The sequence below is a fragment of the Rhinichthys klamathensis genome, unplaced genomic scaffold (assembly GCF_029890125.1).
Source record: "Rhinichthys klamathensis goyatoka isolate OS25496 unplaced genomic scaffold, OSU_Roscu_1.1 h1tg000412l_1, whole genome shotgun sequence".
NCBI classification, from domain to species: Eukaryota; Metazoa; Chordata; class Actinopteri; order Cypriniformes; family Leuciscidae; genus Rhinichthys; species Rhinichthys klamathensis.
Window position 1 is genome coordinate 2,288,936 of NW_026606912.1, and position 27,859 is coordinate 2,316,794.

Below are 27,859 nucleotides of genomic sequence, written 5' to 3' on the forward strand. Positions count from 1 at the left end.
TGATTATGACATCACCAATACAAATAACCTCTAAAATGCCAGCAATCCCTTTGCCGAAAACAGCATTAAATATAAAACACCACAGACTAAAATGCAGAGATTTGTAGACTTGAATTATTTGACTGCTGCAAAAAAACATTAGAAAGTTTTATTTTCAGTTTGAACAGAGCTTAATTACAGTCATGAGATGTCATGATGACATTAAAAGCATCTCCAGAACAGATCATCGGAATTTAACAGAGCTGAATGGGAACACGAGAGTCAACAGTTTGTGTGAATGGGAGTGTATGTCTCAAGAATAAACAGCAGCGATTATGCAAGATCCTCATGGGGAAACTGTCCAGATGTGCCTATTGAGACATGATACTTTTTTACTCTCTTTTCTGTCCTTTAAATGTACACTTTAGTTCTGTGACATCTGGAAACTCAAAAATATAGAAGCAGTCACCCTCCTCCAGATCTTACAAATGTTAAACACTGTTTTGATGACAAGAGTTCGGGACAGGGGTCATGAGTGTTATGGACAACATAGTTATGCCTAAATTGTATTTGCCATTTTCATAAGGTCAGAGGTGGAACAGTATGTATGGGACTGACTAATGTCAGCCAAGTCTTTCTTTCCAACTTCATCATCCTAACGGGGTTGTTACAAACAAAATACAAACACTATTAACTCAAATTCAAGCAAGTTTTCTAAAACTGAAAACTAATGCAATTCTCATAAGTAACTTAAGTATCATAACATAACTTCTACACTGACCCTAAAACAACACAATACATACATATATATATATATATATATATATATATATATATATATATATATATATACACACACACACACACACCAAGAATGATTCCTTTATCATTTTTTATGGGACATGTATAAGCAGATTCATCCTATTAATCTAATGGCAAAATCTTATTTGTGCCGTTTAAGTAATTAGGAATCACATACCAGGGGTTTTCAACCTTTAGAGACCCAAGGACCATCACCAAGACACACTTATCTATTCCAGAGATCCCCAGAATAAAAAGAAATGGCATTAAAAACGAATTTATATGTTTTATATATTTTCCAGGGACCCTCGACATAAACAGTTTTGTAAATTTATATAAATTAAAAATTCTAATTTCATCTATGTGGAGAAAATTCTCATAGCGGCCAAAAACAAAAGCAGGTGTTCATGTGTGAGATAATGTGAAGAATAATTAATCATTGTTTGTCATTTGTTTGCTCAGGTATTGAAGTAATTAGTGTAATTATCCACATTCAAACACAAAAAGGGGGCAGGATGGCCACAGAGTCCTGGCGTGTGCAGGGCTAAATGATTTACTGAAAGAACAATGCATGGTGGGTGAAAAAGAACAGAACCAGTCATGAGAGATGTCAGATCTGGGAGGCTAAAAAGCAGTTATGACATAGATATGGTGTGTTTTGTGATATAAAGTGTGTACATGTGTGAGGCTGAAAGTGTAAGAAATAGAAATATCATGAAAAAGAGACGACTACAACTTCACTTTGTTTTCTTATTCTATCCTTATCTTTGGGAGTTCTTGTGCTCATAATTGCTGTGAGTTTGGAGCTAAACCAACTAGTTTCAGAACAATGTGTGTTTGGGGATAAAATCCTAGTGCTTTTTTATGAGGTGTATTTAAAAACCTGTGTAGATCATTCAAAAGTTGGTAATGTCAACATTTAATAAAAGCTTTAGAATTATTTTTACTCACTCTCGAACAGATGCAAACAGGCCCAAGGTCAGTTTATATGTGCAATATAAAAATAATAAGCTTTTTATGGGGAATATATTACATATACATGTTCGTTATTTATAGATGTTTAAGAGAACAGAATGATGCTATAAAGCTACCAAACATCCCATGCAGCGTCAGCAAGGTTGTATTAATGTGTGTTTGATGTCTAACATCTGGCTCGTATCTTCACGTTTGTATAAACTCTTCTCTGTGTGTTTGAAAGATAAGGCTCAAGGAGGTTGTGGTGGTCCTGCCAAGGCGCGAGCATTAGTGGGCGGACAGGACTAGTCACGTGATCCTTTCACCAAGTTCCCACGCAAAACACTCCTCACGTACATCCACGCGCGCTCGCGCTTTCGCTGCGCGCTCACGGCCCTGATCGCAACACAGTTCTTCAGAGAAGAAACTGAGACTTGAGGGGGAAATAGACGTGGATGCATCTGATGTGCTGTTGTTAGGTTTCCTGGCTGAACTGATTTGCAGAGTTATGTTTCCTGCTGCAGCTCTGGGAATAAACTTAAGCTGAGACCGAGAAAAGTGAGTATAACCATAGCTACTCCTTTATATCTACTAATGGACTTGTTTGGATTTGGACAGACGCAAAATGTTTGATAGGCCTAAAGTGCGTCTGCACAGCAGCAGCTTGGTTATCTTAAATTACAACATGAGTGTTCGATCTTAAATAATTCTTATCTTTATGAATGTTAAATTAGTGTCAGTTAAATTTCATATTTAGTTATACTATAACGCAGCAGCAACTACACAGTGTTAGTGAACTCAAAACTTGGTGAACTGCCGACCTAGACAGCATTTCGGAGCATTAAATTCGTGCGCAGTTCTGTGGCAAACTGACTCGGAGCGCGCAAATAAAACATTCGTGCCCCCCTGATGCCCCCAAAAAATATGTGGCGCCTATGACGCCGAAAAATGCTGTCTAGGCAGCTCACTAAGTTTTGAGACAGCTAATTGCTTTTACGCATTCAGGCTGGGGTCGCGAGACGCGCGTCAATGATGAGGGAGATTCAGGAGCTGCTTTTCTTTGCGAAAAAGACTTTGCCTGACATATATGGGAGGGTAGTTATTTTAGTTTGTTTATGCATACACGTCATATACATTAATGGAGCTTTAAAACAATTGTACAATTGTATTGTACGCGAAATAAATAAAATGAAAAAAAAAAAATATTCAGATGCAAAAACTTGTGTGGGGGTGCGGGGTGATTTCAGGCTATCAGGGTGGAGGGGAGGGTCACTAAAGGTGTGAATTGTTCTCTGTGGGGTGCGTGCAGATATGCATGACTTGTATAGGATGTCAGCTGGAGAGCAGACACACAGGTGTTGTGTGAATGCATGTTTATTTGTATGTGTGTGTACAGACAATTCATTTGTAATCCAAAGTGCCCTGGCCTTTTTGTATTCAAGCAGCAATTGTGAACACCGCTTCAAGTGGATCAGAAAAAAAATAGCCTACCCCTCTATTTTTTATCTCTCTCTGAAGCAGAAGGTTGTGTGTTGTGTTTATGTATGAGCGAGGGTGAGCGTGGTGAGATGATTGCGGGCGATGAAGAGGGCGGATTACGCATCCGCCCCCCATCCAGTCTAAATGTGAAGAAGGTCTACAGCGAGAGCGCAGAAGAACTCCAGTCCCCAGAGGCTCTGAGGAGCAGCGCTATGTCACCTGACCTGAGGCAGGACTTCAACATGATGGAGCAGAGAAAGAGAGTCACACAGATTCTGCATAGTCCAGTAAGACGTCACTCCCACACACACTCGCACCAAAGTGAGAATTCGCATGCTCTCTCTCTCTCCCTCCCTGTGCATTTTAAAAGGAGCCCACGCTTGTGTTTGATTGCATAACAACCAACAAGTGGAGACCCGTTGCCATTAGTAACCATGCACAGATCACCAGAAATGCTGGGAATGAGTGAATTAAATAAAGAACCTGAAGTGATTTCTGTGTATCATGTTTTTGCAGTATACTTTAGTCTAGGCACGCTTTCTGATGTCTTAGATGAAGCTCATCTCTTATGTGATTATAGCTTTATCTAGTTTTAATTTCCAAGTAATTTGGAGTGGTATAATCAACAAAACTGCATGATGATAATGCCCTAAATACACAGAAAATTCTTGATGTTAAAGTATGTCCATGATTGTTTTAAAACCAACATCATGATTTTAAGATTAAAGGTAGCCTATATAAAGTGTAGGCCTATATCTTTTTGTCCTGTAACAAGCATGTATTTTTTTAAATAATGCTAATCACCTTTTTGCCTTACTAGTGAATGTTTAGTAGTACAAATGGTCCTGTGGTGTGACAAAATAATTTGTTATTAAATTAAAAAGTACAAATATTCCATGCATTCTCTCAATTTATATGAGGTCATAAAAGCTGTATGCATGATAGCCTAATTATAAAACGCATAAAATGCTGTTTAAAATAGTATTAAATGAAGTATAGCATGTCTCACCGCAGGACATGTCATTGTCAACGTCCCGGAACTATTTCACAGTAAAGGCACTTATGACTGGACCTTCTGTTAACTGAACTTTCTCTTAAAGCCTGTTTTGTTGTCAGTGATTATTCATTACCATGACATAATAAGCTATGAACAAATCAGAAATGTCCTATATTTAAGGAAAGTATTTCCACACTTAAGCCACACTTTAAATCAATTTGATTGGATACACATACCATACAAAAGTTTAGGCTTGGTAAGATTTATATTAAGAAGTCTCTCATGCTCATCAAGGCTGCATTTATTTGATCAAAAATACAGTAAAAAAACAGTAATATTGTGAAATATTATAGCAATTTAAAATAGCTCAATATATCTTAAAATGTAATTTATTCCTGTGATTTTAGTCCATTAATCTAGTCTTCAGTGTCACATGATCCTTCAGAAATATAATAATCTATATAATAATAATCATTCTAATAATATGCTGATTTGGTACTCAAGAAACATTTCTTCTTATTATCAAGGTTGATTTTGATTGCTAAAAAAATCTTTTTGAGCCCAAACTTTTGATTGGTAGTTTAGAATAAAATATTCAGAAGATCTGCAAGCAATGTATGCTAAACCTTTTCTTAGATCTACATCTTAGAAATACAAAGTTCTGTCATGAAACTCTAGATGGTGCAGACTGATAGGTCCTATAATCTGCTTGTAATCACATCATTCTCAATAGGGCACAGCTGATTGGTTCCTGCTGTATCAGTAGCCAATGAGCTTGCTGCTCAACCCCTTCAAATACTGGTCACAGTAGTTTCTGTAGCAGTTGCATAGAGTGTGCTTTCAGAAACCCTCCACCTGTATAGATCTACTATGGATAATTCATGTATGCTATTTTGTACAGCAGCAGAATGTCTTACTTGCTCACATCAAGCGTGTTGTGTATGTATTAGTCGTAGCAAGTCCCATACTTACTCTGCAGCAGCAACAATAACCAACAGCAGCAGCATAGCAGATCTATTCCGCCAAGACCAAACATATCAACATTGTCATATCCATTACCATGCTAAACACTCAGAGAGTTGTCGTGACAGAACTAACTTTCTTGAATTTCTCGCAATTACATTTAACCAACTGGTCATTTTAGTCAATATGTATTAAACGGACAGCATATCTATAATTTTAGAAAATGTTGTGCTTGAAAAACAAGTGTTACTAATTGCCAATTGGTTTGATATTTTGTTATCCAATGCAATGACATTCTTAAGTGTGGCTTAAATGTCCAAATATGTTTTTTTATTACATTTTAGTTAACGTCTCTGTCTGTGTGTGTGTGTGTTGCAGGACTTTAAGGAGGAGTTGGAGTGTATGGTAAAGGAGCAGTGCTCTAAAGGCAGTAACTCTGGTGGTTTACTTGGTCACATCGCACACCTCATCATCAGCAACACTCTCAGCAACACTGGAGTGTACAGTCCCAGCAGTGAGTGCACACACATAAACACTTTTATTTACACTTTATACTTTCCCATTGAAGATTATTTGTTGTCATGGTAAACAGGCAGGCATATAATTCTGAAAGCACGTCCAGATATCGCCAGATATTTATTTTTGTTGTGTCGCTGTGTTTGTGTGTTTCCAGGTGCAGGGTCAATCAGTCCGGTAAATGATCTGTGTGGGATGGAGTGGTTTAATTGTTCTAAAGCTGAGAGACAGGGCCGCTGTAAACTCGCCTGCTTGTATCGTCTTCTGGACCTGTACGGACACACCCACTTCCCAAATACATATATAACTGTGAGTACTCGCATTCATTACACACTTTTTTCCTAGCCTGACTTCGTCAGACTTCGTACTTCCGCTCAATTTCATTTCGCTTCTGTACTTAGTCTGAGACATCGACATGTCTCTCAGTTTTCCTCCGGCCTGAAAACAGCCGACCAATCAACGAACAGAGGGCGGGCTGAGAGCCTTGACGTAGACGCTAAGCGCCGAGTTTAAGATTGGAGAAATCGAAAACAACCGCGGATATGGAGACACGGGATGCAATTCGCTCTGTTGTGGAGAATATTCCTGGCATTTCCAAACTGAAGCCCGAACAAGAAGAGTGTTTGTTAAACATTTTGAATGGAGGTGAAGTCGTGGCCCTACTCCCGACAGGTTTTGGGAAAAGTTTAATTTATCAAATATTAATGATCGTCAGCGAGAAACTGGGCAGGCTAAAGCCCGGCAAGGCGATAGTTGTGATTGTGTCCCCCTTGGTTGCACTCATGGAGGATCAGGTTAAGGAGGCAGCAAAACTCAGTCAGCCATGTTCACTCCAATGATTTTGCCCCCGCCCGCGATAAAGAAAACACTTTACAATGATGACATGCCAGACTCTGTCTATGAAGCAAAGCGCAGTAGCAGAGTTTGGTATTACCAGGCTACTTTTTTCCACCCTCAGCACACAAATTGTTTTTCAAATCTGATCTAGGACTGACTGTGCTCCCTGTCATTTTGCATGCAATAAAATTGGATCCTTTTGTTCGGACAACATTGGTTGTCATAGTGATGGCTTAAGTGTCAGAACAATGCAGAGAGAGAAGAGAATAGCTGCCATTGTGGAAAAAATAGACGAAAAACTGTTCATTCTCCCTCTATTCTATCATGACATGTCACCGTGATGTTATAGTCATCGAACAACCAAAGCATCAGATGGATTACTGTGCTTTACACAATCATGCATATGTGCCGCCTCAATCACCATTAATTTCATAGTGAACATGTGAGTGCAAATGAGTGAACTGAGACAGCTGTAGTCACTAGTGCACTTTGTGTAGGATGTCAAACTCATTTGCACCCTGAATGATATAAAATTTCAATCTTATTTGCCAGAATTTGTGAATTCATTCTGATTCACAAAGCATTTTTTTTTTTTGCTGTTTATCGGTGTTGCGAAAGCTACTCTGAAACTGTGGCTTAACAAGCTACAAGCTACTCATAAGTTACATTAGTTAAGATACAGTCAGTATAGCGGCAGCCAGTAACCGCTAAGAGGCTGAGTAGAGGGAATAAAGTTGACGCGTTTCCACTGCTAATCCGGTGGTTTATTGCAACATTGAAACTGACAGAAACATGATGAATGAGGACAGTAAAGTAAGCATAAAGCAATTAAATGAAAATAAAATTAAATTCAATGAAAACGGTCAACAGAAAGTGAGCGTCCCAGCTACTCACCCCCTTCCTACATGCTAACCACCCGCAAACTAACAGGTAATATACACCTAAACCAAGTGACGTAACAAACTGAAAGTAAAAATTTCAAAATAAAAGACATCAACCCAAACCTGGCACCTACAGTCAGGCTACCCTTCTGAAAAAGTAGTTAGCTACATTACAAGTTACTATCAAAAAGTAGCTATCTACATTAAAAAATACTTTACATTTTTTTTACAATGACATTTTATATTACAAATAATTGTTAATGAAGAATGTTTTAAAATATTTGGGGTTTAAAACAATGTAATGCAATACAATTATTATTTCAAAGAGTATTGTTTTATTTTGTACACTATCCAAAGACACGCACAAAACACAAATATATATCTCAAACTGGCTGTCAAAGTGCAAAATTGCTACAAATGTAACATCAATGCAAGAACAAAATGTATGCAACATAAATTGGATACACAGGTGTAGTCGAAAATGTAGGTTAAACTCACAGCACATGTAGTGATGGAGCTCTGAGATGCGAATCATGAGCTGCTTGCATTGGACACAGTGGGCTTCGCTCTGAAACCCGCCGCAACTTATTTAATTAGACCACAGTTTTCCGTTCGAGTGACAGATGCTTTGCCATTTTAAGTTTTGGTTTGCAAAATTTACATACTATAGTGTAACCTTTATTAGTCGATTCATGTGAAATATCAACCCACTACTGTATGTCTTTTACATAATCATTAGACGATCTCTTCTCAGTGAACTGTAAAGAAACAATAGACGGTGGTAATGCACAATTTTAGTTTAGGATCTAATAAGAATTAGATGCTGCGCTGCTTGAATGTATTGCAGGCTCATCAAAACGCAAAACAGAACGTAGCTTTTGGTCGCGCTACGTGCTGAAAAAAAGTAGTTAGCTACTGGAAAGGCTACACTGTTTTAGAAGCAACTGAGCTACTGTCAAGCTAATGAAAAATGTACTTAAGTTAGTAGTATCGCTACTTGTACTTAGCTACTCCCCAACACTGCTGTTTAGATAGTCAGATGTCTGAACATAGTCCGATCCTCATTTTAGCTTATTCTGGCCAAATGCCGCCCACTTAAAAAGGAAGAGGCCACCTGTGCTGTTTTTTACTTGCTGTTTAACTGTGGAGCTTGCAGTTTAAGATAACTAGCTTACTTGCTACTAATCCCTCAATCCAATTACACAAAAGCAGCCAATCAAATTGGAATTGGTGATTTCCAATGCATCTGAAGTTCTTGTCTTTTTCTGTGTCTAATCTTAAGGCTTTGGACTATCTTGAGCATTTATGCATTTGATACTAGAATATACTATAATGTTCTCTCTCTCTCTTTCTCTCTCTCTCTCTCTCTCTCTCTCTCTCTCTCTCTCTCTCTCTCTCTCTCTCTCTCTCTCTCTCTCTCTTTTACAATTTCTCTGTCATTTTCTTCTTCAGTTGCGCATCAACAAAGAGCAAGATCATATTCTTATTCTTCCTAGAGGACTGTCATTCTCTGAGGCCACAGCAGCTAGTCTGGTACATACACCCCCACACATTTTGAACATGATTTATAAGGTTGGGAACCATGTCCATTAGCAATTGAATATAAATTCACTATTGTATATAAAATATGGAAAAAATATATGGAAGAAGCTGATGAATAACATTCATCTGTTTCTTGCACCGTGTGTTGTTTACAGGTGAAGGTGAATCTGATTGGTGAGGTGGTTGATCAAGGAGCGACTGCACTACCTGTGGATGTTTTGGGATTCAAACCACATTCTGCAGTGTATTCTGCCCGACCAGATGCCAAATGTGTTATACATACATACACACCAACTACAGCTGCAGTGAGTATACACGCAAACACACACACATTTGCCTTTCAGGTCTCCCACATTCACATTTGTTTGAATTCAAGTAAATGGAACGAAAAGTGTGTAAACTCTTTCCCTGCCATTGATAGAATTTTCCGTCTTTCCATGTTTTCACTGTTATATGATAGGGGGCACTATTATGCATCTTCGAGAAGAGTAGAGAATCTCCGGATCAAAACACAGGCAAAAAAGGATCAGAAACAAGCGATAAAAGCATTGTTAAAGGACAACTCCGGCGCAAAATGAACCTTTGGTCTAATAACACATTGGTACCTAGTCAACCGTTCTCTGAGATTTGTTTTCATGATAATCGAATGTAAAGAGTTTTATCTCTAAAAACTGTTCAGCGTATAACGCTAGTATATAGGGCATAAAGTAATGAAAAATAAAAATCGCTAGTTAATACCACTAACAAGGCTCAAAATAGCCCCACACTAACACGGTAGCATAATGAGGGTCCCTATATGCAAACCGAAGCATTTAGAACTTTGTAAGTGTACAGACAGTTTAAAAAGAAGATGTTTTATAAAGACAGTCCACTTTGCATATACAGGCAGGAGCCATCTTTGGAAAACAGTCTCGACCAGTCGAACCACGAACGCCGTGCCAAGTGAGCTGGTCGATCGGAATTACGTTTGTGAAATCTAATTACATGGGAATGCATGAATTATATCTGTTTAAGTCTGCACTGGCTGGGGAGAGGGAGGGCAAGAGGTTTTTGCCCTCCCATGCAGATCAATGAGCAAGACTTACAGCTGGCGATGCAAACTAAAATCACGCAATATTTGCTCTATATATCAGAAATAATTGCACCGATTTAAAACATAACTTGTCTAGTGTACTTACTCAGTGGATAACTGTCCATATGGTCCCTCCGGTATCGGGTCGCCGCCTCCAATTTATTTTCGGGACATGGAAAAAAGTTTCAAGTAACTTACAGCCTTGTTTATCAGAGCGGGGAAATCTTCAGACTGTACAAAACAATGCGCCTCTTGGTTGCCGCGACTCAACAGGTCCCGCTCCGTGCAACACAGGCACTCCTGTTCGGTGTCCATAGCTTCACAATGTCCGCAGGTACACCACCAGTTTCCCGAAGTACGAGGCTGTTTTGCGGCATTGACCACCGGTAGCTCTCTCTCTCTCTCTCTCTCTCTCTCTCTCTCTCTCTCTCTCTCTCTCTCTCTCTCTCTCTCTCTCTCTCTCTCTATTTATTTATTATTTTATTATTTTCTCTGTTGCGTTCAGTGCTTCTCTTATGCGCTCACCGCTCAGTGCTTTCTTCCGGAAACAACTGACCATTTCAGATTCACAGTTCAGCTCACTTAGCACGGCGTTCGTGGTTCGACTGGTCGAGACTGTTTTCCAAAGATGGCTCCTGCCTGTATACGTGAAGTAGACTGTCTTTACAAAATATCTTCTTATTAAACTGTCTGTACACTTACAAAGTTCTCAATGCTTCGGTTTGCATGTAGGGACACTCATTATGCTACCATGTTAGTGTGGGGCTATTTTGAGCCTTGTTAGTGGTATTAACTAACGTTAGCGATTTTTATTTTTCATTACTCTATGCCCTATATACTAGCGTTATACGCTAAACAGTTTTTAGAGATAAAACTCTTTACATTCGATTATCATGAAAACAAATCTCAGAGAACGGTTGACTAGGTACCAATGTGTTATTAGACCAAAGGTTCATTTTGCGCCGGAGTTGTTCTTTAAGCATTGCAATATATTAATTAAAGTCATCCTGCGGCTGAGGCACCCTAGTGCAAGTGTGTCCGACTGCGTCCCACAGTACTACAAACCATGACCACTAATTACGCCCCCTACCTCAAGTTATGCCCCCTACAATGAAACAGCTATTCGTGATGTCATCAGAGCCCCTCCCTCTGAAATTGTTGATGTCGTCACTACTGCTCTTCTTCTAGCTTTATGAAACTCTACAGTAAATTTTTATTTTATGGAAAGGGTAGTGTAGCAGATGTAAACGTTCAGATCAAGGGAAGGAAGAGGACAGGGTTGGCTTGAGGAGACTGTGGGTATTTATTCAAACTCAAAACTCTTTTCACATAAACAAAAGTCGCGCAACGTGCGCTGAACAAAACAGACTCAGTTCGCTGCAATCAGCTGTCATTCGACGTCACTCGCTGTCGTCGATCTCCACTCTTTCTCTCCCGTCTCAGTCCAGTTCACCCACAAGTCTCCTCCGGTCTCTCTCAGCCATTCTCTCGTTTCCTTGTGACTTTTATCCGTCTCCCCACGCCAATTACTGAAATAAGACACAGGTGTTTGTCATTCACACTTAACCCACTCACGCCGCACCTGTCTCCCGATCCTCTCTCCCATTACAGACTTAGCTTAACCACGCCCCCCTTGCCACAGGTAGCTTTAGGGTAAGGTATAGGTTTGGTTTTAGCTATTATTACCATGAGTCTGTATTCATTTGATAGTATAATTTATGTTTTACTAGCTGTTATTTCATACTTCATAAGATTCTAAAGCAATATAAGATTTCATACATAAAACATAAAAAAATGTACTTCAAAAGATTGTTTTAGTTAATGACATCCATGCCCGTTTCTTCGCGGGAGGTGTAACTTGCTGTAGAGGCGTGGTTTCTAGTACTGCAGGACGCAGACAGACCCTTCTCCCCTTGTGGGCCCTGGCACCTTGGTTAAAAACCACTGGCACAGACACATATTCACTCTGCCTGTTACATGTCCTTTCTGTGTGTCCTGTAGGTCTCTTCTATGAAATGTGGCATCTTACCCATTTCCCATGCAGCTTTGCTGCTGGGAGAGGTGTCTTATTTTAGCTACCATGGTGATTTAGCTGACGAGCAGGAGAGGATGGAACTTCAGAAAGCTCTGGGTCCCACTGCCAAGGTGACTGTCTGTGAATTCTGCCATTCGTTGGCATGACAACCCTTAGTAATTCACTATAGTACAGCATGGAAAAGCTTAAGCAGGGAAAAATAGAAGGTTATAATCATTGGCACATTAAAAGATGCTTTTTTTAAATATTTGTTCATTTTTGTTTAGTCAATGCTAATGTTAAATTTATAGCCGTTAAATAATATTTATAGTATCATATTTATAATATTATTTTGTGCATAACTGGGATGCGTTACGTTGGATTCGTAAAACTGATGCAATTCTACTTGTTTTTAGGTTTTGGTCCTGAGGAATCAAGGTTTTCTGGCATTTGGAGAGACGACAGAGGAAGCTTTTCACTATCTGTATCACACCCACCAAGCCTGTGAGATACAGGTACACACACACAATCAAAAGGAAATGAGCATATATGTGGATTAATAAACAAATATGAAAATAAAGTTTGAAGAGGTGAATACTAAATGGAAAAGGAATATATGTACTGGATCAAAGTACACAGCAAATGGAATGGATTGACAAATCAAACTGCCAATCTTTTTTTTTTTTTTTTTTTTTTGAAGGCCCAGATAAGGTCCAGCTCAATTCTAACTATCAGTACCTTAATGTCAACAGACAGGCTGCGTCCGAAATCACATACTCGCTTGAGTAGGTACTTATTTTGAATAAGTTATTACTTCACAATCGCTAAATAAGTACGTTCTCTATATATATATATATATATATATATATATATATATATATAGTATATGTGTGTGTAGCATGAATGTAATCCGGACATACTACATTTTGCCATGCTGTCATTATCATGTGACCTACCAGCGTCAATCACAAATCCTCAACAGTGGCCTCATCTGCTTTTTGCCTACTCTTTTATGAGTACTGTGAATTCGGACATACTACTTTTGTTTTTCACCTACTGTGTAGTATGGAAGTATGCGATTTCGGATGCAGCCCAATGGAGTGGTTAGACTTTCATTCAACATCATCTCTGTCTTTCTGCCTTTGTTTCTCTTCAGGTAAGCGCTCTGCTATGTGCGGGTGGCGTTGATAACCTTTGCGTGTTAGAAAGAGCAAGTCTGAAAACAGCTCCTATGAAAAATCCCAGTGGACAAATGCCAGACGGACAGATCAGATGGAGGGTTGGAGAGGCAGAATTTGAGTCGCTTATGAGGATGTTAGATAACTTAGTGAGTGGCCTGTGAGCTAATCTATACCAGATGTGTTTGCAATGTTTAAATGTTGTCTTTTTGATGGCATGGAGGATGTATTATGAAACATTTGACAGTAAAAAAAAACAATAGTGCCTACCAACATGCCACCTTCTGCATTTCCAGGGTTATAGAACCGGTTACACTTACCGCCATCCCATTGTTAAAGAGAAACCTCGACATCATAACGATGTGGAGATCCCAGCAACCGTCACAGGGGTGGCACTAGAGGAAAAGGATGTCTTTCCACAGAGTCCATTGCACATCCTGGCACAGAAGCGGGACAGAGAGAGGATACGATGGCTAAACTCTCCGAACAGCTACTTAAAGGTCAATGTACCTGAGGAGTCCATCAACGGGACCTGCAGCCCCCGGTCCAAAACTACGGTATATTTGTATAGAATGCTAATTTACAAACATGCCCAAACACAACATGCTAATATTGAGGGTTTTATACAGTTATGCATTATTACTATTCATAAATTCACTTCAGCAACATAATGAGTCATATTTCAGTGTGGTTAATCATGGATCAGTATGGAAGCATGTTTCCACCAAAGAATAAAAAATAAACAGGTCTTAGTCAGGGTGGTGCCATATTTAATTTTTGACCAGAATGAAAATGAGGCCGTGAGTGATAGAAGTAAAGTGTGTTTAATGGATTTGTACTGTAGTTGAACAACTTTGCCAATTGTTCAGCTGACAAAACATCTTCCCAAATAACCTTTCAGTAGACAAAAACGCCAACAGCTTTGAAAGTTGTGAGTTTTGAAAATCATGTGATCTAATACATTTATATAGTAAATACCAAGACTGTAATCTATCCCTCACTGCCTTGTTTTCATCCACACAAATTCAATATGGTGTCTGGTCTGACTAAGGTCTATCGTGAGATCAATTTTAAAGTAAGAAATAACAAGAAATAGTGACAAATTTGCAATTAATTTGTTCTTCTTTTATTACACTAAGGGAAAATGAGCTTCCATAGATCAGAAACTTTGAAAGAAAAATTAATATATATATATATTATGTATGTGCTGCTTAATATTCACTGTTTTCTTAAAATCATTATTTTCTTTATCTTTTTAGTGGATGAAGTCAGAAGATTCAGGCAGCTGCAAGGACACTCCAATTAGGATTGAGGACCCCAACCAGTTTGTCCCACTTAATACTAACCCCAGTGAAGTACTGGAAAAAAGAAATAAAGTGAGTGAGTGAGTGAGTGAGTGAGTGAGTGAGTGAGTGAGTGAGTGAGTGAGTGAGTGAGTGAGTGAGTGAGTGAGTGAGTGAGTGAGTGAGTGAGTGAGTGAGTGAGTGAGTGAGTGAAAATACAGACTGAACAGACTGTGTCCACAGATTGTGTTCACTACACTAAAGCACTGCTTTGTTTGTGGTGGTTTAGATTCGAGAGCAGAATAGAGTAGATCTGATGACATCTGGACCGAAGTCTCAGCTGCTGGCAGACATCGTTATAGACAAGCCTTCTGGACCAGTGCGTAACTACACTAACACAAATACTAAACAAACAACCTTTGAAAGGGCACTAAATAACTTTTTCTTCTGTAATAGTACTTTTGACAAATATGTTTAAAATGACACTCATGAGATGACAGCATCAGGCTAGAAAAAGCTGCCTTGTCATGTGATTTCATATTGTTTGTGTATTTTGTTTCCTCAGAGTAAAACATGTAATTGCAACTTTATCTCACAAAGTGACTTTACTTCCTTCCATTATACCAACAATCTTTTTTTGCTCTTCTTCTTCTGTTCAGAATGCTTTCCTTCCTTCCTTCCTTCCTTCCTTCCAATCTTTTTTTTCTTTCATTCCTTCCTTCCAGCATACCAACAATCTTTATTTTTTCCCTTCCTTCCTTCCATACTAACAATCTTTTTTTTTCTTTCATTCCTTCCTTCCTTCGTTTTTTTCTTCCTTCCAGCATACCAACAATCTTTATTTTTCCCTTCCTTTCTTCCTTTTTTCTTTCCAGTACACCAACAATCTTTATTTTTTTCTTTCTTAATATTTTTGATCCCTTCCTTTAATTCCAACATTTTTTTCTTTCCTTCCTTACAGTATACCAAAAATGTTTCTTATTTCTTTCTTTCCTCCCAGTACTCATTTATTTAGTCATTTCTCCTTCCTTTTTCTTTAGTTCTTCCAGCATAGCAACAAATTCCTCCTTCCTTTAATACCTTCCTTCATTCCTTCCTTCTATACCAAAAATATTTATTTCATTAATTACTTCCTTCAGGTCTTCAACAATCTTCCTTCCTTTCTTTATTTCCTCTGTCCTTCCTTACATACCAACAATTTCTTTCTTTCTTTCTTTCTTTTCATTTTTCTCTGAGGTAGAAACATGATTTCATAGATAGATGCCAGTATAAAGTCCAAAACCAGTGTCCTTGCAAAACATAAACAAAAATTACATAACAGACACACAAGTGTCAGTCAATCCCTTTGCCATTATTATTTTCAGGCATTCATTTATGAGGATGAGGAACAGGCAGCTGTTCTACCACCCAACCCTTTCAACCAATCAGAGGCAGAGCTACAGGAATACACACAAACTGTGGAGAATAAGAGCAGCCAATCAGGTACAAGCACACTATGCATACAGAGGGTGCTTCTCAATTCTTATTTGTGCATCCTCGTTTCCTTTCCTCGCGTCTCAGCTCCACCCCTGCAGGATGCGAGGGGAGGCTGCAAAGAAAAGAAAAGGAGGACGGAGGAATCGAATGAAAGCTTTTTTATACATTGGAATACTTGATCACTCGAGCGTTACTTCACAGCGTCATCAGCAGTGCTCAAAGGATCTACCCTTATGTTGTTAAAGTTTGGTTATTTAAAGGTCCCGTTCTTCATGTTTTTTTGAAGCTTTGATTGTGTTTACAGTGTGCAATTTAACATGTGTTCATGTTTCGCGTGTAAAAAAACACAGTATTTTTCACACAATTGACTTATCTGTATACCGCTGTTTTCACTGTCCAAAAAACGGCCTGATGACTTCCTTGGTCTATGAAGTCCCTCCTTCAGAAATACGTAACGAGTTCTGATTGTGCCAGCGGTTCCTGTGTTGTGATTCGACAGCAGCTTATCGCACGTTGCCCGGAAAGGTCACGCCTCTTACCATAAATTGGAGATGCATGCACAGCTGAAGTGCTTCTTCTCTGTGGGAGCGCAACAAGACCACGCCCCCTTTTTTGTGTATTCCTGTGGGCGGAGATTAGTCAAAAAACTGTTCTAGTTACGTAATTAAAAAAGGAAGTAGAGGGATGTAGTCCAAACCGGCCGTTCGCTGTATGCTTTGAAAGGGGACTTCTGTTAAATAAAATATCTCGCTAGCCATTGAACTTTGAGCTTTATAATTTTACAGGTATTATTTATGCTCTAACAGCAACATTACACACTAATTAAAGTTTGAAAAATGGAATCGCGAAGAACGGGACCTTCAAGAAATTCATAATAAATAATAATAAAGCAAGATACCCTGTTGAAATATGTGAGATGTGTAGTTTATTTAAACTGCAAAGGTAAAGTATAAATTTAACTTATTGTGACCGACGTAAAGGGGGAGGAGAATGGATACTTGCGTGTTGCGTCACGTTTAGTCGGTAAAACTCTTCCGCAAAGGATCCACCTGTGTATCCTCGCTCATGACTCCTCTGGAAGCCTACTTACTCCTCGATCCTCTCGCGGCGCAATTAGAGAATTGAGATGTCCTTCAAGATGGCTGAGCTCGATCGGTTTCCGGGTCATAGGATGGAGGAGAGGAAACGAGGAGGGATATTGAGAAGCACCCAAAGACACAGAATGACACTACCATTCAAAGGCTTGGGGGCAGTTAGAGTTTTGAAAGAAATGAATACTTTTATTCAGTATGGAACCATTAAATGGATTAGAAGTGACAGTAAAGGCTTTTATAATTACAAAATATTTATTTTTAAATGCTGTTCTTTTGAACTTTTTATTCATTAAAGAATCCTGAAAAAGGATTTCACTAAAGTATTAAACAGCATGACTGTTTTCAGCATTAGCCATCTCTATTTAGCAAGATCGTAAGGCTTCGCTTAACCTTGTTTGTTAAAATGTGTTTTCTTGACATAAGCTCTTCAGTCAGAGGCCGATGAGGAGTTCACGGACGGAGAAATGACCACATATGACGGCTCCACAGTGTCCCTGTCGATCTCACCTCTCATGAGCCCTGAAAGAGGAGGTCAAGATTTTCTCATATAATCTCTTGTAGTCTCGTATAAACTGTTGGCTGGGATTGTATGAGCATATTATCACACTGGTATTTGATAACCAAATTAGTTGCTGTTTTATGGTTTCCAGCTGGATGACCTCATGCTGAAAAGTCTCTTCCTTTCATCCTCAGACTGTCTCTCAGCTCTACTGCAGAGCAGTGACGGCGATGACCTGACGCAGGATGATGACCTCACTCTACAGGTCACGGAGCTCAGCATCACTAAAGAGATGGAGGTCTCCATAACTACCACTGTCGCCAACAACATTTCAGTCACCAGCTCTTCTGATAGTCAGCCAAAGTCACCTAAAAAGAAGAAAAAGAAATTTCGTACTCCTTCTTTCCTGCGAATGACGAAAAAGAAAGAAAGAAGAGAAAAGGAGAAAGGAAAAGACAAAGAGAAGGAGAAAGAAAAGGAGCAAGAAAAGGAGATAGAGGAAGAAAAGGAATGCAAAAAGGACTGAGTGAACAAGTCTGTTAGACACATGCTGTACAGGGGCTAGTGGGTAATGTAGTTTCAGAAGGGTCCAATGATAAATGTGATGACTAGCAGGGATATGGATATGGATATTAGCGTTAAAGCAATGACTTTTATGTATTGTTATTAAACAGAATATTTCAGAATACTTTTCTTACAGCCATAAGCCATATTAAAAACTAGAGCAAAAAGTCTAAATAGCCTAAGAATATCCACCTACACTTTTATAAACTGTACATAAGAGCACACGTATACACAAAATAGAAATTCTAGTTCTGATCCGCAACTCTAAACGCTGAATTTGAGAAGTATCAGAAACATTTTGATGGCTCTGCATTTTGTTTGTAGATGAATTGATGTTTTGTGCTGATATATCCAGGTGACAGTGAATTGTATGAAAGACTGCATCTGGATTCCTGCACATTAGGAATATTAAAGAAATGGGAAGCTGGCCATTCAGTGTGATATGAAGCTTTTTTGATTTGCTGGTTTTATAAATGGAGATGTGGTTGATAACATTGTTATTCTGCTTCTAGTTTTATTGACTGATTATATACGGATTATGTTGTACTCACTATATGTTGATTATATTAAGCTATTATCACTATACTATCAAATACACCGTTATTAACCAAAATCTTATGCTGTATTTGTTAATAGTGATGTATTCTTGTGCTCACCAAGGTATTTGTCTTCCATAGTCAAATACTGCTTTTGTAATTTGCAGTGTCTCATGGTCACATGTGTAAATGTAATGTAACCGCTGTGAAATAAAAGTGTGCTGCAAATTCTTCATAGTAAATGTCTTTATAACACAGATCTAACCTGTCATTTGGAAAACTTGAATAAAAAAAAAGTCAAATTAATTAAAATAAACCACAAATTATTTTAAGAATGTCAAGAAATCAATGTTTATTCCTCTCAAATATGTAAATATACAAAACTGAAAAGCAAATGTAACAACAAATGGCCTGCAGTAGAATGCTTATTAGACACAGAGGTGAAGACAGCAAAACAATCTGTTAATCTGTTCAACAACACCAGTCAAAGGTGTATGAGGGCGGCCAGAGCTTTCCATATGCATTTGTTCAACACATCATAAAAACTATAGAGCAGTTTCCATCCTCAGCAGCTCGTGCAGAGACTCGACCTGAGAGCATGAGGAGAACCAGTAAAACTAACCAGGAGCTGTCCTTCACTGAGGACTGTTGAACATCCAGAGACTCGTTCAGTACAGAACAGCTCCAACATCCACAGACTAAATACCCACTATTACTGCAAATAAAACAAGGGGGAAATGTGTTACTATATTCATATCATGTCCAATCCGATTTGTTTATGACTTCTAAGTGGGTTTCAGTTCGTTTCATTTTTTATGGTGGATGATTACAGATGGTCACAGACACAAGGGAGATCACTGGGGCATTAGGTGCCTGACATTATACTTTGAAGTGTCATTGTACTGGGTCATGGGTTTATCTGCGATACCACACGTGCCGACGCCAACCTTTCCATTCACACTCTCTGGAGATGCAAATATACTCCTCTTCACCTGCAGAGGAAGATCATACAACAATGTAACAGGTTTTTTTTTAAAAAACAACAGCATTTAAGAGAACATTGCAAAGTTAATCAGGCTTTATTCTTATATACACACCTGTCCTTTCTTATTTTTTGAATAGGCTTTATTGTTAAACTGCTGCCACTTGGACTTCTGAACTTCTCTCTCTTGCTCCAGCTCCTTCATGCGCAGCACCTTCTTCTGGGCTTTTTTCTTCTTATATTCCCTCTGTTCTGCCAGCAGCTCTTTCCTAAGAGAAAACACAAAAAGATTTGTAAAAATTAAAAAAAAAACTCTAAACTGTTGTAGTGTATAATGTCTGTGCCACTGATGGAAAAGTTGTATATAAAAAGTATACATATACACTTTTTAATATACACACACATATATATATATATATATATATATACACACACAAAGCAAATGTGTATATATACACACACGTGTGAGTAAAAATTATTTAGATTTACATATATTTACAATTCAATTAATAGGAATACTATATTTTAAATATACAAATTTTAAATTGTAGTATTAACAACTGTGCTCATTTACAACTTTTAAATCATATTATACCTTATAAAGATATGTTGCTCTGTTCAGACACTATGGGCCTGTTTACACCTGGTCACTTAATGCACTTTCTCTGAAAAGACCAGGTGTAAATGCCCTCCGAAACGCTTTTGAGACGGATTTAAATCCGATCACTCAAACCACTTCAGGAGGTGGTTTGAGACGCATTCCAAACTAAACTGGACAAGTGTAAATGCACCTGGTTATTGAAACCACATTATGTAAAGTTATTCCTCCCAAAATGATAAAAAAAATAAACGTGAGAGCGTGTTATAGGCTATATGACATTTTATAGCCATATATAAAAGTAAATCGCAGACGCTCAACACACAATCATCTTCATTAAAAGTGAGACTAAATGATCTTACCAGTGCTGATGCCGCTCTTTCTCCTATTGCGGCCTGATCTTGAAATTAGCTGATGATAAATAAAATGCAGCTCATATATGTTGCTTTTGTTGACGTGATCTCCGTTAAATTTGTATATAGAGCGGGAATATAAGATCGGATTTATATTCGTTTTGCGGAGACAGATTTACGAGGCCAAGTGTAAATGGAAAACGTGTTAACAAATCCAGAGGTACAAAGTCCAGGTTCAGAAAGTAAAAGTCCTCCTCAGTATTTTGTTCCAATCAGCTGGATTTGCTAATTAGCACAGTTTTTCAGCCAGGAGATAGAACTAATAAATGAAATCATCAGAGTTCATGGGTGGAATAAACATATGGCAGGACTTTTACTTTCTCACCCCTGGACTTTACACCTCTGAACTAATTAGATAGGAACAAATTAACAAATCGGAAAAGTAAAAACACATGAAGTGACCAGGTGTAAACAGGCCCTATATTAAAACAGATCTAAAACGTATGTGCATGTCTACTTACTTGGATTTGGGCTTTCCGTCCTTCTCTTCCCTGCTCCTGCCCTCCTCCACTTCTTTGAGCACATGAAGTGGCAACACCTCTGCGTTGCCGTAGCCAGCGAAGGTGATGGCTGCCGTGCCATTCTCGCTGTCAATCTCTTCAATTTCCGCCTCATACAACCTGCCAATCACACAGCACTGTAAGCAGGTGAGTACGGATATATACACATGAATCCCTCTTCCAAATGTAGCCGAACACAATCCCTATATACCTCCCAGCACTGTGTTGGTGTGTGATACTCACTGTCCGTCCTGGCTCCAGGTGGCCATGCAATGGTCTCCGACCCTCCAGCTGTGAGTGGGAGCGACTGTCTCTGAGCTTTTTGTACTGGTCGTACCCTCCACAGGCTGTGATGTCAACAGGTCTTTAGTCAACTCAATCACCTCCTATAGTGACACATAACAGCAATGTTTTGATGAACATACTTGCATAAAAGGCACTTTCTTGTCAGAGGCTATCAAGCGTCAACCTAAGTGACTGGACCCCTGAAAAACATGGCAGACCGCTGAAAGACTCTGGTCTCATCAATGAAAACACATACTAAAAAAAAAAAAGCAGAAGATAATTGTGTCCCAAACCTGGAGATCCTTCTGCAGTTTACGCAGATCTTCATTGTCTGGATCTGTAGAGAGTGCCGCCTCCACCTGCTGCAGCTGAGCTTTATAATTGCTCAACTGCTTTACCAACTCTTCAGACATCTGAAAAATTAAATGACACACCTTTCAATAAAATAGTGAAAAACACACCCACCCTTGCCTTACATATATAAACATCAAATGTATGTTCTCTAGAACAGGAATCCCAAATATTTGTTATCTGAATCCGACCTAAAACCATTTTTGAACTAACGTTACTCCCTTAGATTTACAACAATGTTAACTTCTCAAATAGAATGAAAATTTTCAACATATTGGCATGTTTATTTGAGAAATATTTAGTCATTTTCCTACTTACATATCCCATTTAAGGATGCAAATATATTTATCAATTTGATCGTTTTAATTATAAATGCTTACATATTTAATACAGTATTAGCATTCATTCACAACATGTCTCACACAGCCTTGTTTTGATTCAGTTAAACAATACAAAAGCGATGTGGAGAGTCACAAATAGAACGCAAGGCCGCACGCTCGGCAGAAGACATGTTTACATTTATAAACACAGTATAACGTTCCTCGAATCATCCTTTACCATGCGTCTTACCTTTAAATATTCCCAATATAACAATTATATGAAAAAGTGTTTAATTAATGTGTTCGGTGTCCCATGTACGATGATATTTTCGCGCAAAAGACGGCCGTTCCTTCTACGTTTGTATCTCTTCGTGGTATCGTTTTTTCGACCTTTTCCCGGATGTGACGCCACAGTCTCGCGTGATAAAACTGTTGTCGCGATGTTGTCGCGCCATCCTGTGGCAGAGAGGAAAGGTATTTTACTGTCCGTATGTTTACTGTCTATTTATGGGACTTTTTTCGTTTTTGAAATCAAGTTTGATTTTGAATCGTATTTTATACTTAAGGCTTTTATAGCTCATATAGGCTAGTGAAAATACGTAGTTCCGCACTCTGGGAGGAAAAAAGCCGCACTTTTAAAACCTATTATGAAATTATGATAGTTTGTAATGTAAATTAATGAGATCTTTATAACAGCAAAGCAGACTACTTACATAAAATGTAGGTAAATATCAGTTGTCACTCTATATTTCCTAATAATATGTCTTATTGCGGATATGTTTAAATTCTAAATAGTTGTATAAAAGCTCTAGTTTTCAACTTTTCATTGCAGTGGAAAAGCATATAGGCATAGGCGTCGATTTCGGTGGGGACGGTGGGTACGCGTCCCCACCAGATTTCGTCATGAGTCATTTTGTACCCACCACTCTTGGAAACATTGAGGCACGGTCGGATGTACCTAATACAAATAAAACATCTCCAGTTAACTAGCAGAGCATTCATTTAGTTCGCTCTTAAATAAGAGATCTAGCTAAAATGTTTTGTTTTTTAACTCAAGCTGAGGGCTCGTGTCCGCTGCTATCAGTGTCGTGGATACAGTGTTCTCTGTGGCTCGCGCACAGTCTTCACTCGGACGCGCACTTCAATCTATCGCCGTTGCGGAGAGACTCTGTATATATTCATTCCGGTGAAATTACAAAATAAAATGCACACAAACGTGTCCCTGGCTGCTTGATATAGACTGTAACCACTGATGAACATTATTAAGTTTTGAGAGAGAAAAAAACTATACCGAGGGCGGATTAGAACCCGTCACCTCTGACACGCTTGGCAAAAGATCTACCACCAGACCATTTAAGAACTCAAACAAAAATTCGCGGATCGATGCATTTATTTACGGGTTAAACAGGCTGCAAAATTTGTACCCAGCACTTTTGAAAATGCACTTCCGAATGCGTCTCTGTCCCCACCACATTTCAAACCAAACTGACGCCCGTGCCTATAATAGAATGCAATACAGAGATGATTGAGCGAAAGCCTGATGTATCCTATTCGATGCATACATTTTAAATGATTATTCTTATATATATATATATATATGCATGTATGGATAATCAAGGAAACCTATGCTGCTTACGTAAGTTCGTCCTGAAATATAACTAACATTATTTGTCGTTTTGCAACGTTCTGCATAATAAGGACTTTAATAAAACTGTCAGTTCGTAATTTGACCATATAGTACCACATTTTATTTACTGTCCAACAAAGGCAAGTCAAAGTTGCTGCCTGTGATTGTGAATGTATGTTTGCAAGGCTCCTTTTTTTACAGTCTATGCTCGAAACGCACCTCTTCTAGGCAAGGCACCTAGCCTACATTAGATATTGACTTTACAAAAACAAACATATGCACTACAAAATATGTGCAAATGTACTACTAATTACATCGATGTGTAATTGGTTTGGTTTAACGACTACTCAGTAGAGGTACAAGTTAACTCCAACTCCAGAATTAAGTGCTGACTCAAATTGGTAAACTTATGTATTACAACCTTACAACAGACAACATTTTCACTGATTACTACTTTTCATTTTTTTTTACTGTAAATTTGACTAGTCTTGTGTGCATCCGTAGCCTACATCAGTTACCAAAAAAAAAACTTTTATTATAACAGTAAACAGAAATCATTATTTTCTTGTATTTTAATAACACTCAACACATTGGTGTAGCGTGTTCGCGCCAAAAGTTCTATCGCTCGACTCACGTAGGTTGAGATGATTGGTCTAACGTCTGACCAATCAGAGAGCGGTGTCTGTCTGTAAACAAAAGATTTCGTCAGTGTTTTCCAAGAGCGCTTTCGTCAGTGTTTTCCCATATGGTTCTAAGGGCGAGCAACCTTTATATTTTGGTCCACAAACAAACAAACAAAATTTAGGACACAGACATTTAAAAGCAAAATTACAAGGAACAGCCATGTCAACGCAAAAACTTATAACTCAGGAGGAAAGTCTGCACGGTAAGTTGTACAATTTGTCTCGCTCTATTAAACAACGTACCTACATCGACAGCTAATGAAAACAATAAGATTATTAATAGTAACAATAAATTGTAGTAACAGTAAATTATTTATTCACATTCCTGGTTTTAATACCAATGTTCATCATGTTTTTCTTTTATAAATCTGTACAATGCAGAGATTGCAGACAATGATTTGTGTACAAATCCGGTCATACTGCCAAGTCAGCAACTATTTTGCTAAAACAAACATTTGTTCTATTTTTGTTAGTACAAATATTTGATAACGGACAAGAGGCATTTACAATGACCCAATTTTGTACTGATTATGTTGGTATTCATTTACTAACATCCAAAAATGTTCATGGTTACATATTTGAAGTTTGAACCCTTTTTGGTTCAGTTTCTGTTAGATCAAGTGTAGTAAAGCATGAGTGGTTTTTGTAAAATGTATGAGAAAGACCAAAGCAAACATTCAGCACTTCTAAAAAGAAGAAACTGCTTTCAGTAATCATTTCTAAATTCTTTGATGTACTTTTCTCCACCAGACTCATGGGTGGAGCTCCACTTTGATTCATGTAGTGAACACAGTGAGGACACACCATCCCTGTCTGATATCACAGACCTGTAGTTCACGGACAAGCTCTCACTGCAGCAGGTGTGTACAAACCACTTCAAGAGATCTGTGTACAGCAAGACAAGGACTTGTATGATTATTCTAACCACAGTGGCTGTTATTTATTTGCTCCTAGTCCTCGACATGTCCAGACACCTCCACTCATCAGTGCAGCCTCCTTCAACACACAGCCTCCTTCAACACAAGGCAATGCACAGGTAAAAAAAAACGACTTTATTGCATAAGCTTGCATTTAATAAGATATATAAAAAAAATCACAAACCTTATAGTCAGGAACAGTAGGTTTAAGTGGTACAAATTTTGCATTAATTACTTATCATCCCCTGGCATATATGTAAAATCATGAATTTGTTCTTGGAGCAACCTCTATTTTTCAATAAGATTTCAATATGATATATACATGCAGGTTTTTTAGAGGTCTCACAACCAGACCTCGCTGCAATATGGGCATATGGAGATCTAATTTAACCGACATATGTATGCTGATTCTTGTAGCACCACTATAAACATTCTATGTTTTGACTGCATTACAGACTAGCAGAGCTTAAATGACTAGACCAGACATCAGTGGTAGTGAAATTGCCAAAGATCTTTCACCTGCTCTTTCACCCCCAGGGGGAAGTTGTACCAGAGAGCAAACCGGAAGTTGAGACTGTCGCAAGGATCTGTGACTGGTCCAGCCGTCCAGAGAATGTACCATCACCAGCACTGATTATTAAACGGCCAAAGCGGAACAGATTGTGCAGCAGAAACTCAGACAAGAACGACAAAGAAATGAACACAAACTTGCTGAAGTTACTGTTACCCTCTCTAGTTTTGACACACATCCTCATGCTTGGGTTGGGGTAAGACACTTATGAACTTACAAAGTCTGACTTTTTGCCTGCTGCTCTTTTGTTCACTGTTTGACTATTTTTAATCTCTCTGCAGGGTCTGTATTGGACGGCGCCTCTCCACTCAATGCTCTGTTATCTGAGTCATAGCAGATGAATGCGTGTGTATGTTGTGTGTCAGTGTCACTCTGGGATAGTCTCTAGAAAGATCCCTACAGCTTTTTGCTGGAACACTTTTGTTTTCCTCCAGGAGAAATGCAGGACTATGTAAGAGGACGCTGTGAAAATAAGATGAGAGACAAAAACTCTCAGCATTGTTTTTTCTTTGGTTCTCCTGCGGGGATTTTGGCACAGAATTAATAAAGATGAATCCAGTTGTGTATGGATATCAGGAAATATGCCTAATAGATTTCAGATTTTTGCTTGAAATTAAAAATATTTGTTAAATGCATCGGCATGAATATTGTTTTACTTTCCAGGTCACATTGTAGTCCTTCAGCTGACCTGCTTTTTTACAGCATTCCGAATCATTATTTTTTTTAAATGCAAATGTATGTTTGAGAGAAAATTCAGAGCCATATAAATGCATATTCTGACATATATTCGAATGTGACATGCTATGGAAAAATAATAAACTGTACTGCAAAAATTATAATCATCAAATTTGTGTTAAAAAATACTTTCAAATATTTTGCATCCATCATACCAGGTAAATAAAAATACTTCATTTATTATCGATATTCAGTGAGCTTTTATGTTTTACTCATTGGTGGTAGAAGCAAACATTTTCAGGTACAGCACGAAAATAAAAAAATTACAGAACATTTACAGTGTTTCACTTGCTGCCAAACTCCTCTAGAATCGTCTAATATTTTGTACTGAAATTTCTGGGACAGCAGGTGGCGGTATGATCTTGTTTTTTGCTGTGATTTGCTTGATCTAGTACCTAGCTTTCTCTAAAATGTACCAAACTAACGTAATTTATTCAAACAACCAATCAGTGACTGACAATTATATGAATATTGGCAACATCGGTTTCAATTATAAGCAAACCGTAAATTGTTCATGAAGTATCTTGAAGTACTCCAAAAACGGATAACTACATATTCAGCATAACAATGCAATCTGAAATATATAATTAAACGTAACTAAAGAATAAACTGCTTAATGAGAAACCATCACAACTATTTTAATTATCAAATGACATGGCCAACAGAATAAGTAATTGTGTGACAGCATGGACTTGGAAATGGCCTTTTAGAGCTACAGTACTGCAACCCTTGATTAAATTATTTTGGGAATATTATGTAGAACCGTTTCTATTTCCTCTCATCTCTTGCTGTTTTCTTTTAATGCTTTCCTTTTCACTTATTTATTTTTATTTAACCAAAGATGGCCTTTTTGTTTTGGAGGGAGACAAAAAAAGAGTAATAATGAAATTGAGGACTTGATGATTTGACATTATGAATAGCATTAGGTTTCATTAATACCTTTCTTAAGTGTGAACATTTAAAACATATATTTTTAAATAATATTTTAAAAAAATAATAATAATTATGCTGTTTCGCACATTCAAAATTGGTCACTCTTCAGCATCAAACTATTATTAAACTCATGATGTTCGAAAGTGTATTTGGATTATTTAATCATTCTGAAGATTTATTTGTAATAATACTTGGAAAATTACATTTTGAATATAGGCTAGGCTATCTGAGTTATGGATGGTTTAATTAGCCTATATATTTAGTGTTTAATCCAAACAA

General features: G+C 38.1%; 3 protein-coding genes across 4 annotated transcripts; 2 read left to right on the forward strand and 1 right to left on the reverse strand.

Annotated features, from left to right (window-relative positions):
- The first annotated feature begins 2,168 nt into the window (after positions 1–2,168).
- On the forward strand, positions 2,169–18,662 carry add3b (adducin 3 (gamma) b). Of its 2 annotated transcripts, none has more exons than XM_056235034.1 (15): positions 2,169–2,292; positions 3,253–3,500; positions 5,552–5,687; positions 5,847–5,998; positions 8,860–8,940; positions 9,105–9,254; positions 12,023–12,166; positions 12,452–12,550; positions 13,192–13,362; positions 13,510–13,770; positions 14,473–14,589; positions 14,786–14,875; positions 15,861–15,978; positions 17,490–17,597; positions 17,760–18,662. In XM_056235034.1, exons 2-15 carry the CDS (start codon positions 3,279–3,281, stop codon positions 18,089–18,091), a joined length of 2,181 nt encoding a protein of 726 aa, XP_056091009.1. In that variant the 5' UTR covers positions 2,169–2,292; positions 3,253–3,278; the 3' UTR covers positions 18,092–18,662. The 2 variants fall into 2 exon arrangements, with proteins under 2 accessions (XP_056091009.1, XP_056091008.1); XM_056235033.1 differs by having other exon boundaries at positions 3,256–3,500.
- A 340-nt stretch (positions 18,663–19,002) lies between these two features.
- Positions 19,003–22,524, reverse strand: smndc1 (survival motor neuron domain containing 1). The gene is made up of 6 exons (XM_056235039.1): positions 22,365–22,524; positions 21,737–21,856; positions 21,402–21,544; positions 21,120–21,278; positions 19,763–19,916; positions 19,003–19,657 (listed from the first exon to the last, which is right to left on the reverse strand). Exons 2-6 carry the CDS (start codon positions 21,854–21,856, stop codon positions 19,520–19,522), a joined length of 714 nt encoding a protein of 237 aa, XP_056091014.1. The 5' UTR covers positions 22,365–22,524; the 3' UTR covers positions 19,003–19,519.
- A 1,886-nt stretch (positions 22,525–24,410) lies between these two features.
- Positions 24,411–26,751, forward strand: bnip4 (BCL2 interacting protein 4). Its single transcript, XM_056235000.1, is given in 6 exon segments — positions 24,411–24,627; positions 25,175–25,253; positions 25,255–25,284; positions 25,379–25,460; positions 25,879–26,108; positions 26,194–26,751. Coding segments are annotated over 6 exon segments (510 nt in total). The 5' UTR covers positions 24,411–24,584; the 3' UTR covers positions 26,240–26,751.
- The last annotated feature ends 1,108 nt before the right edge of the window (positions 26,752–27,859 follow it).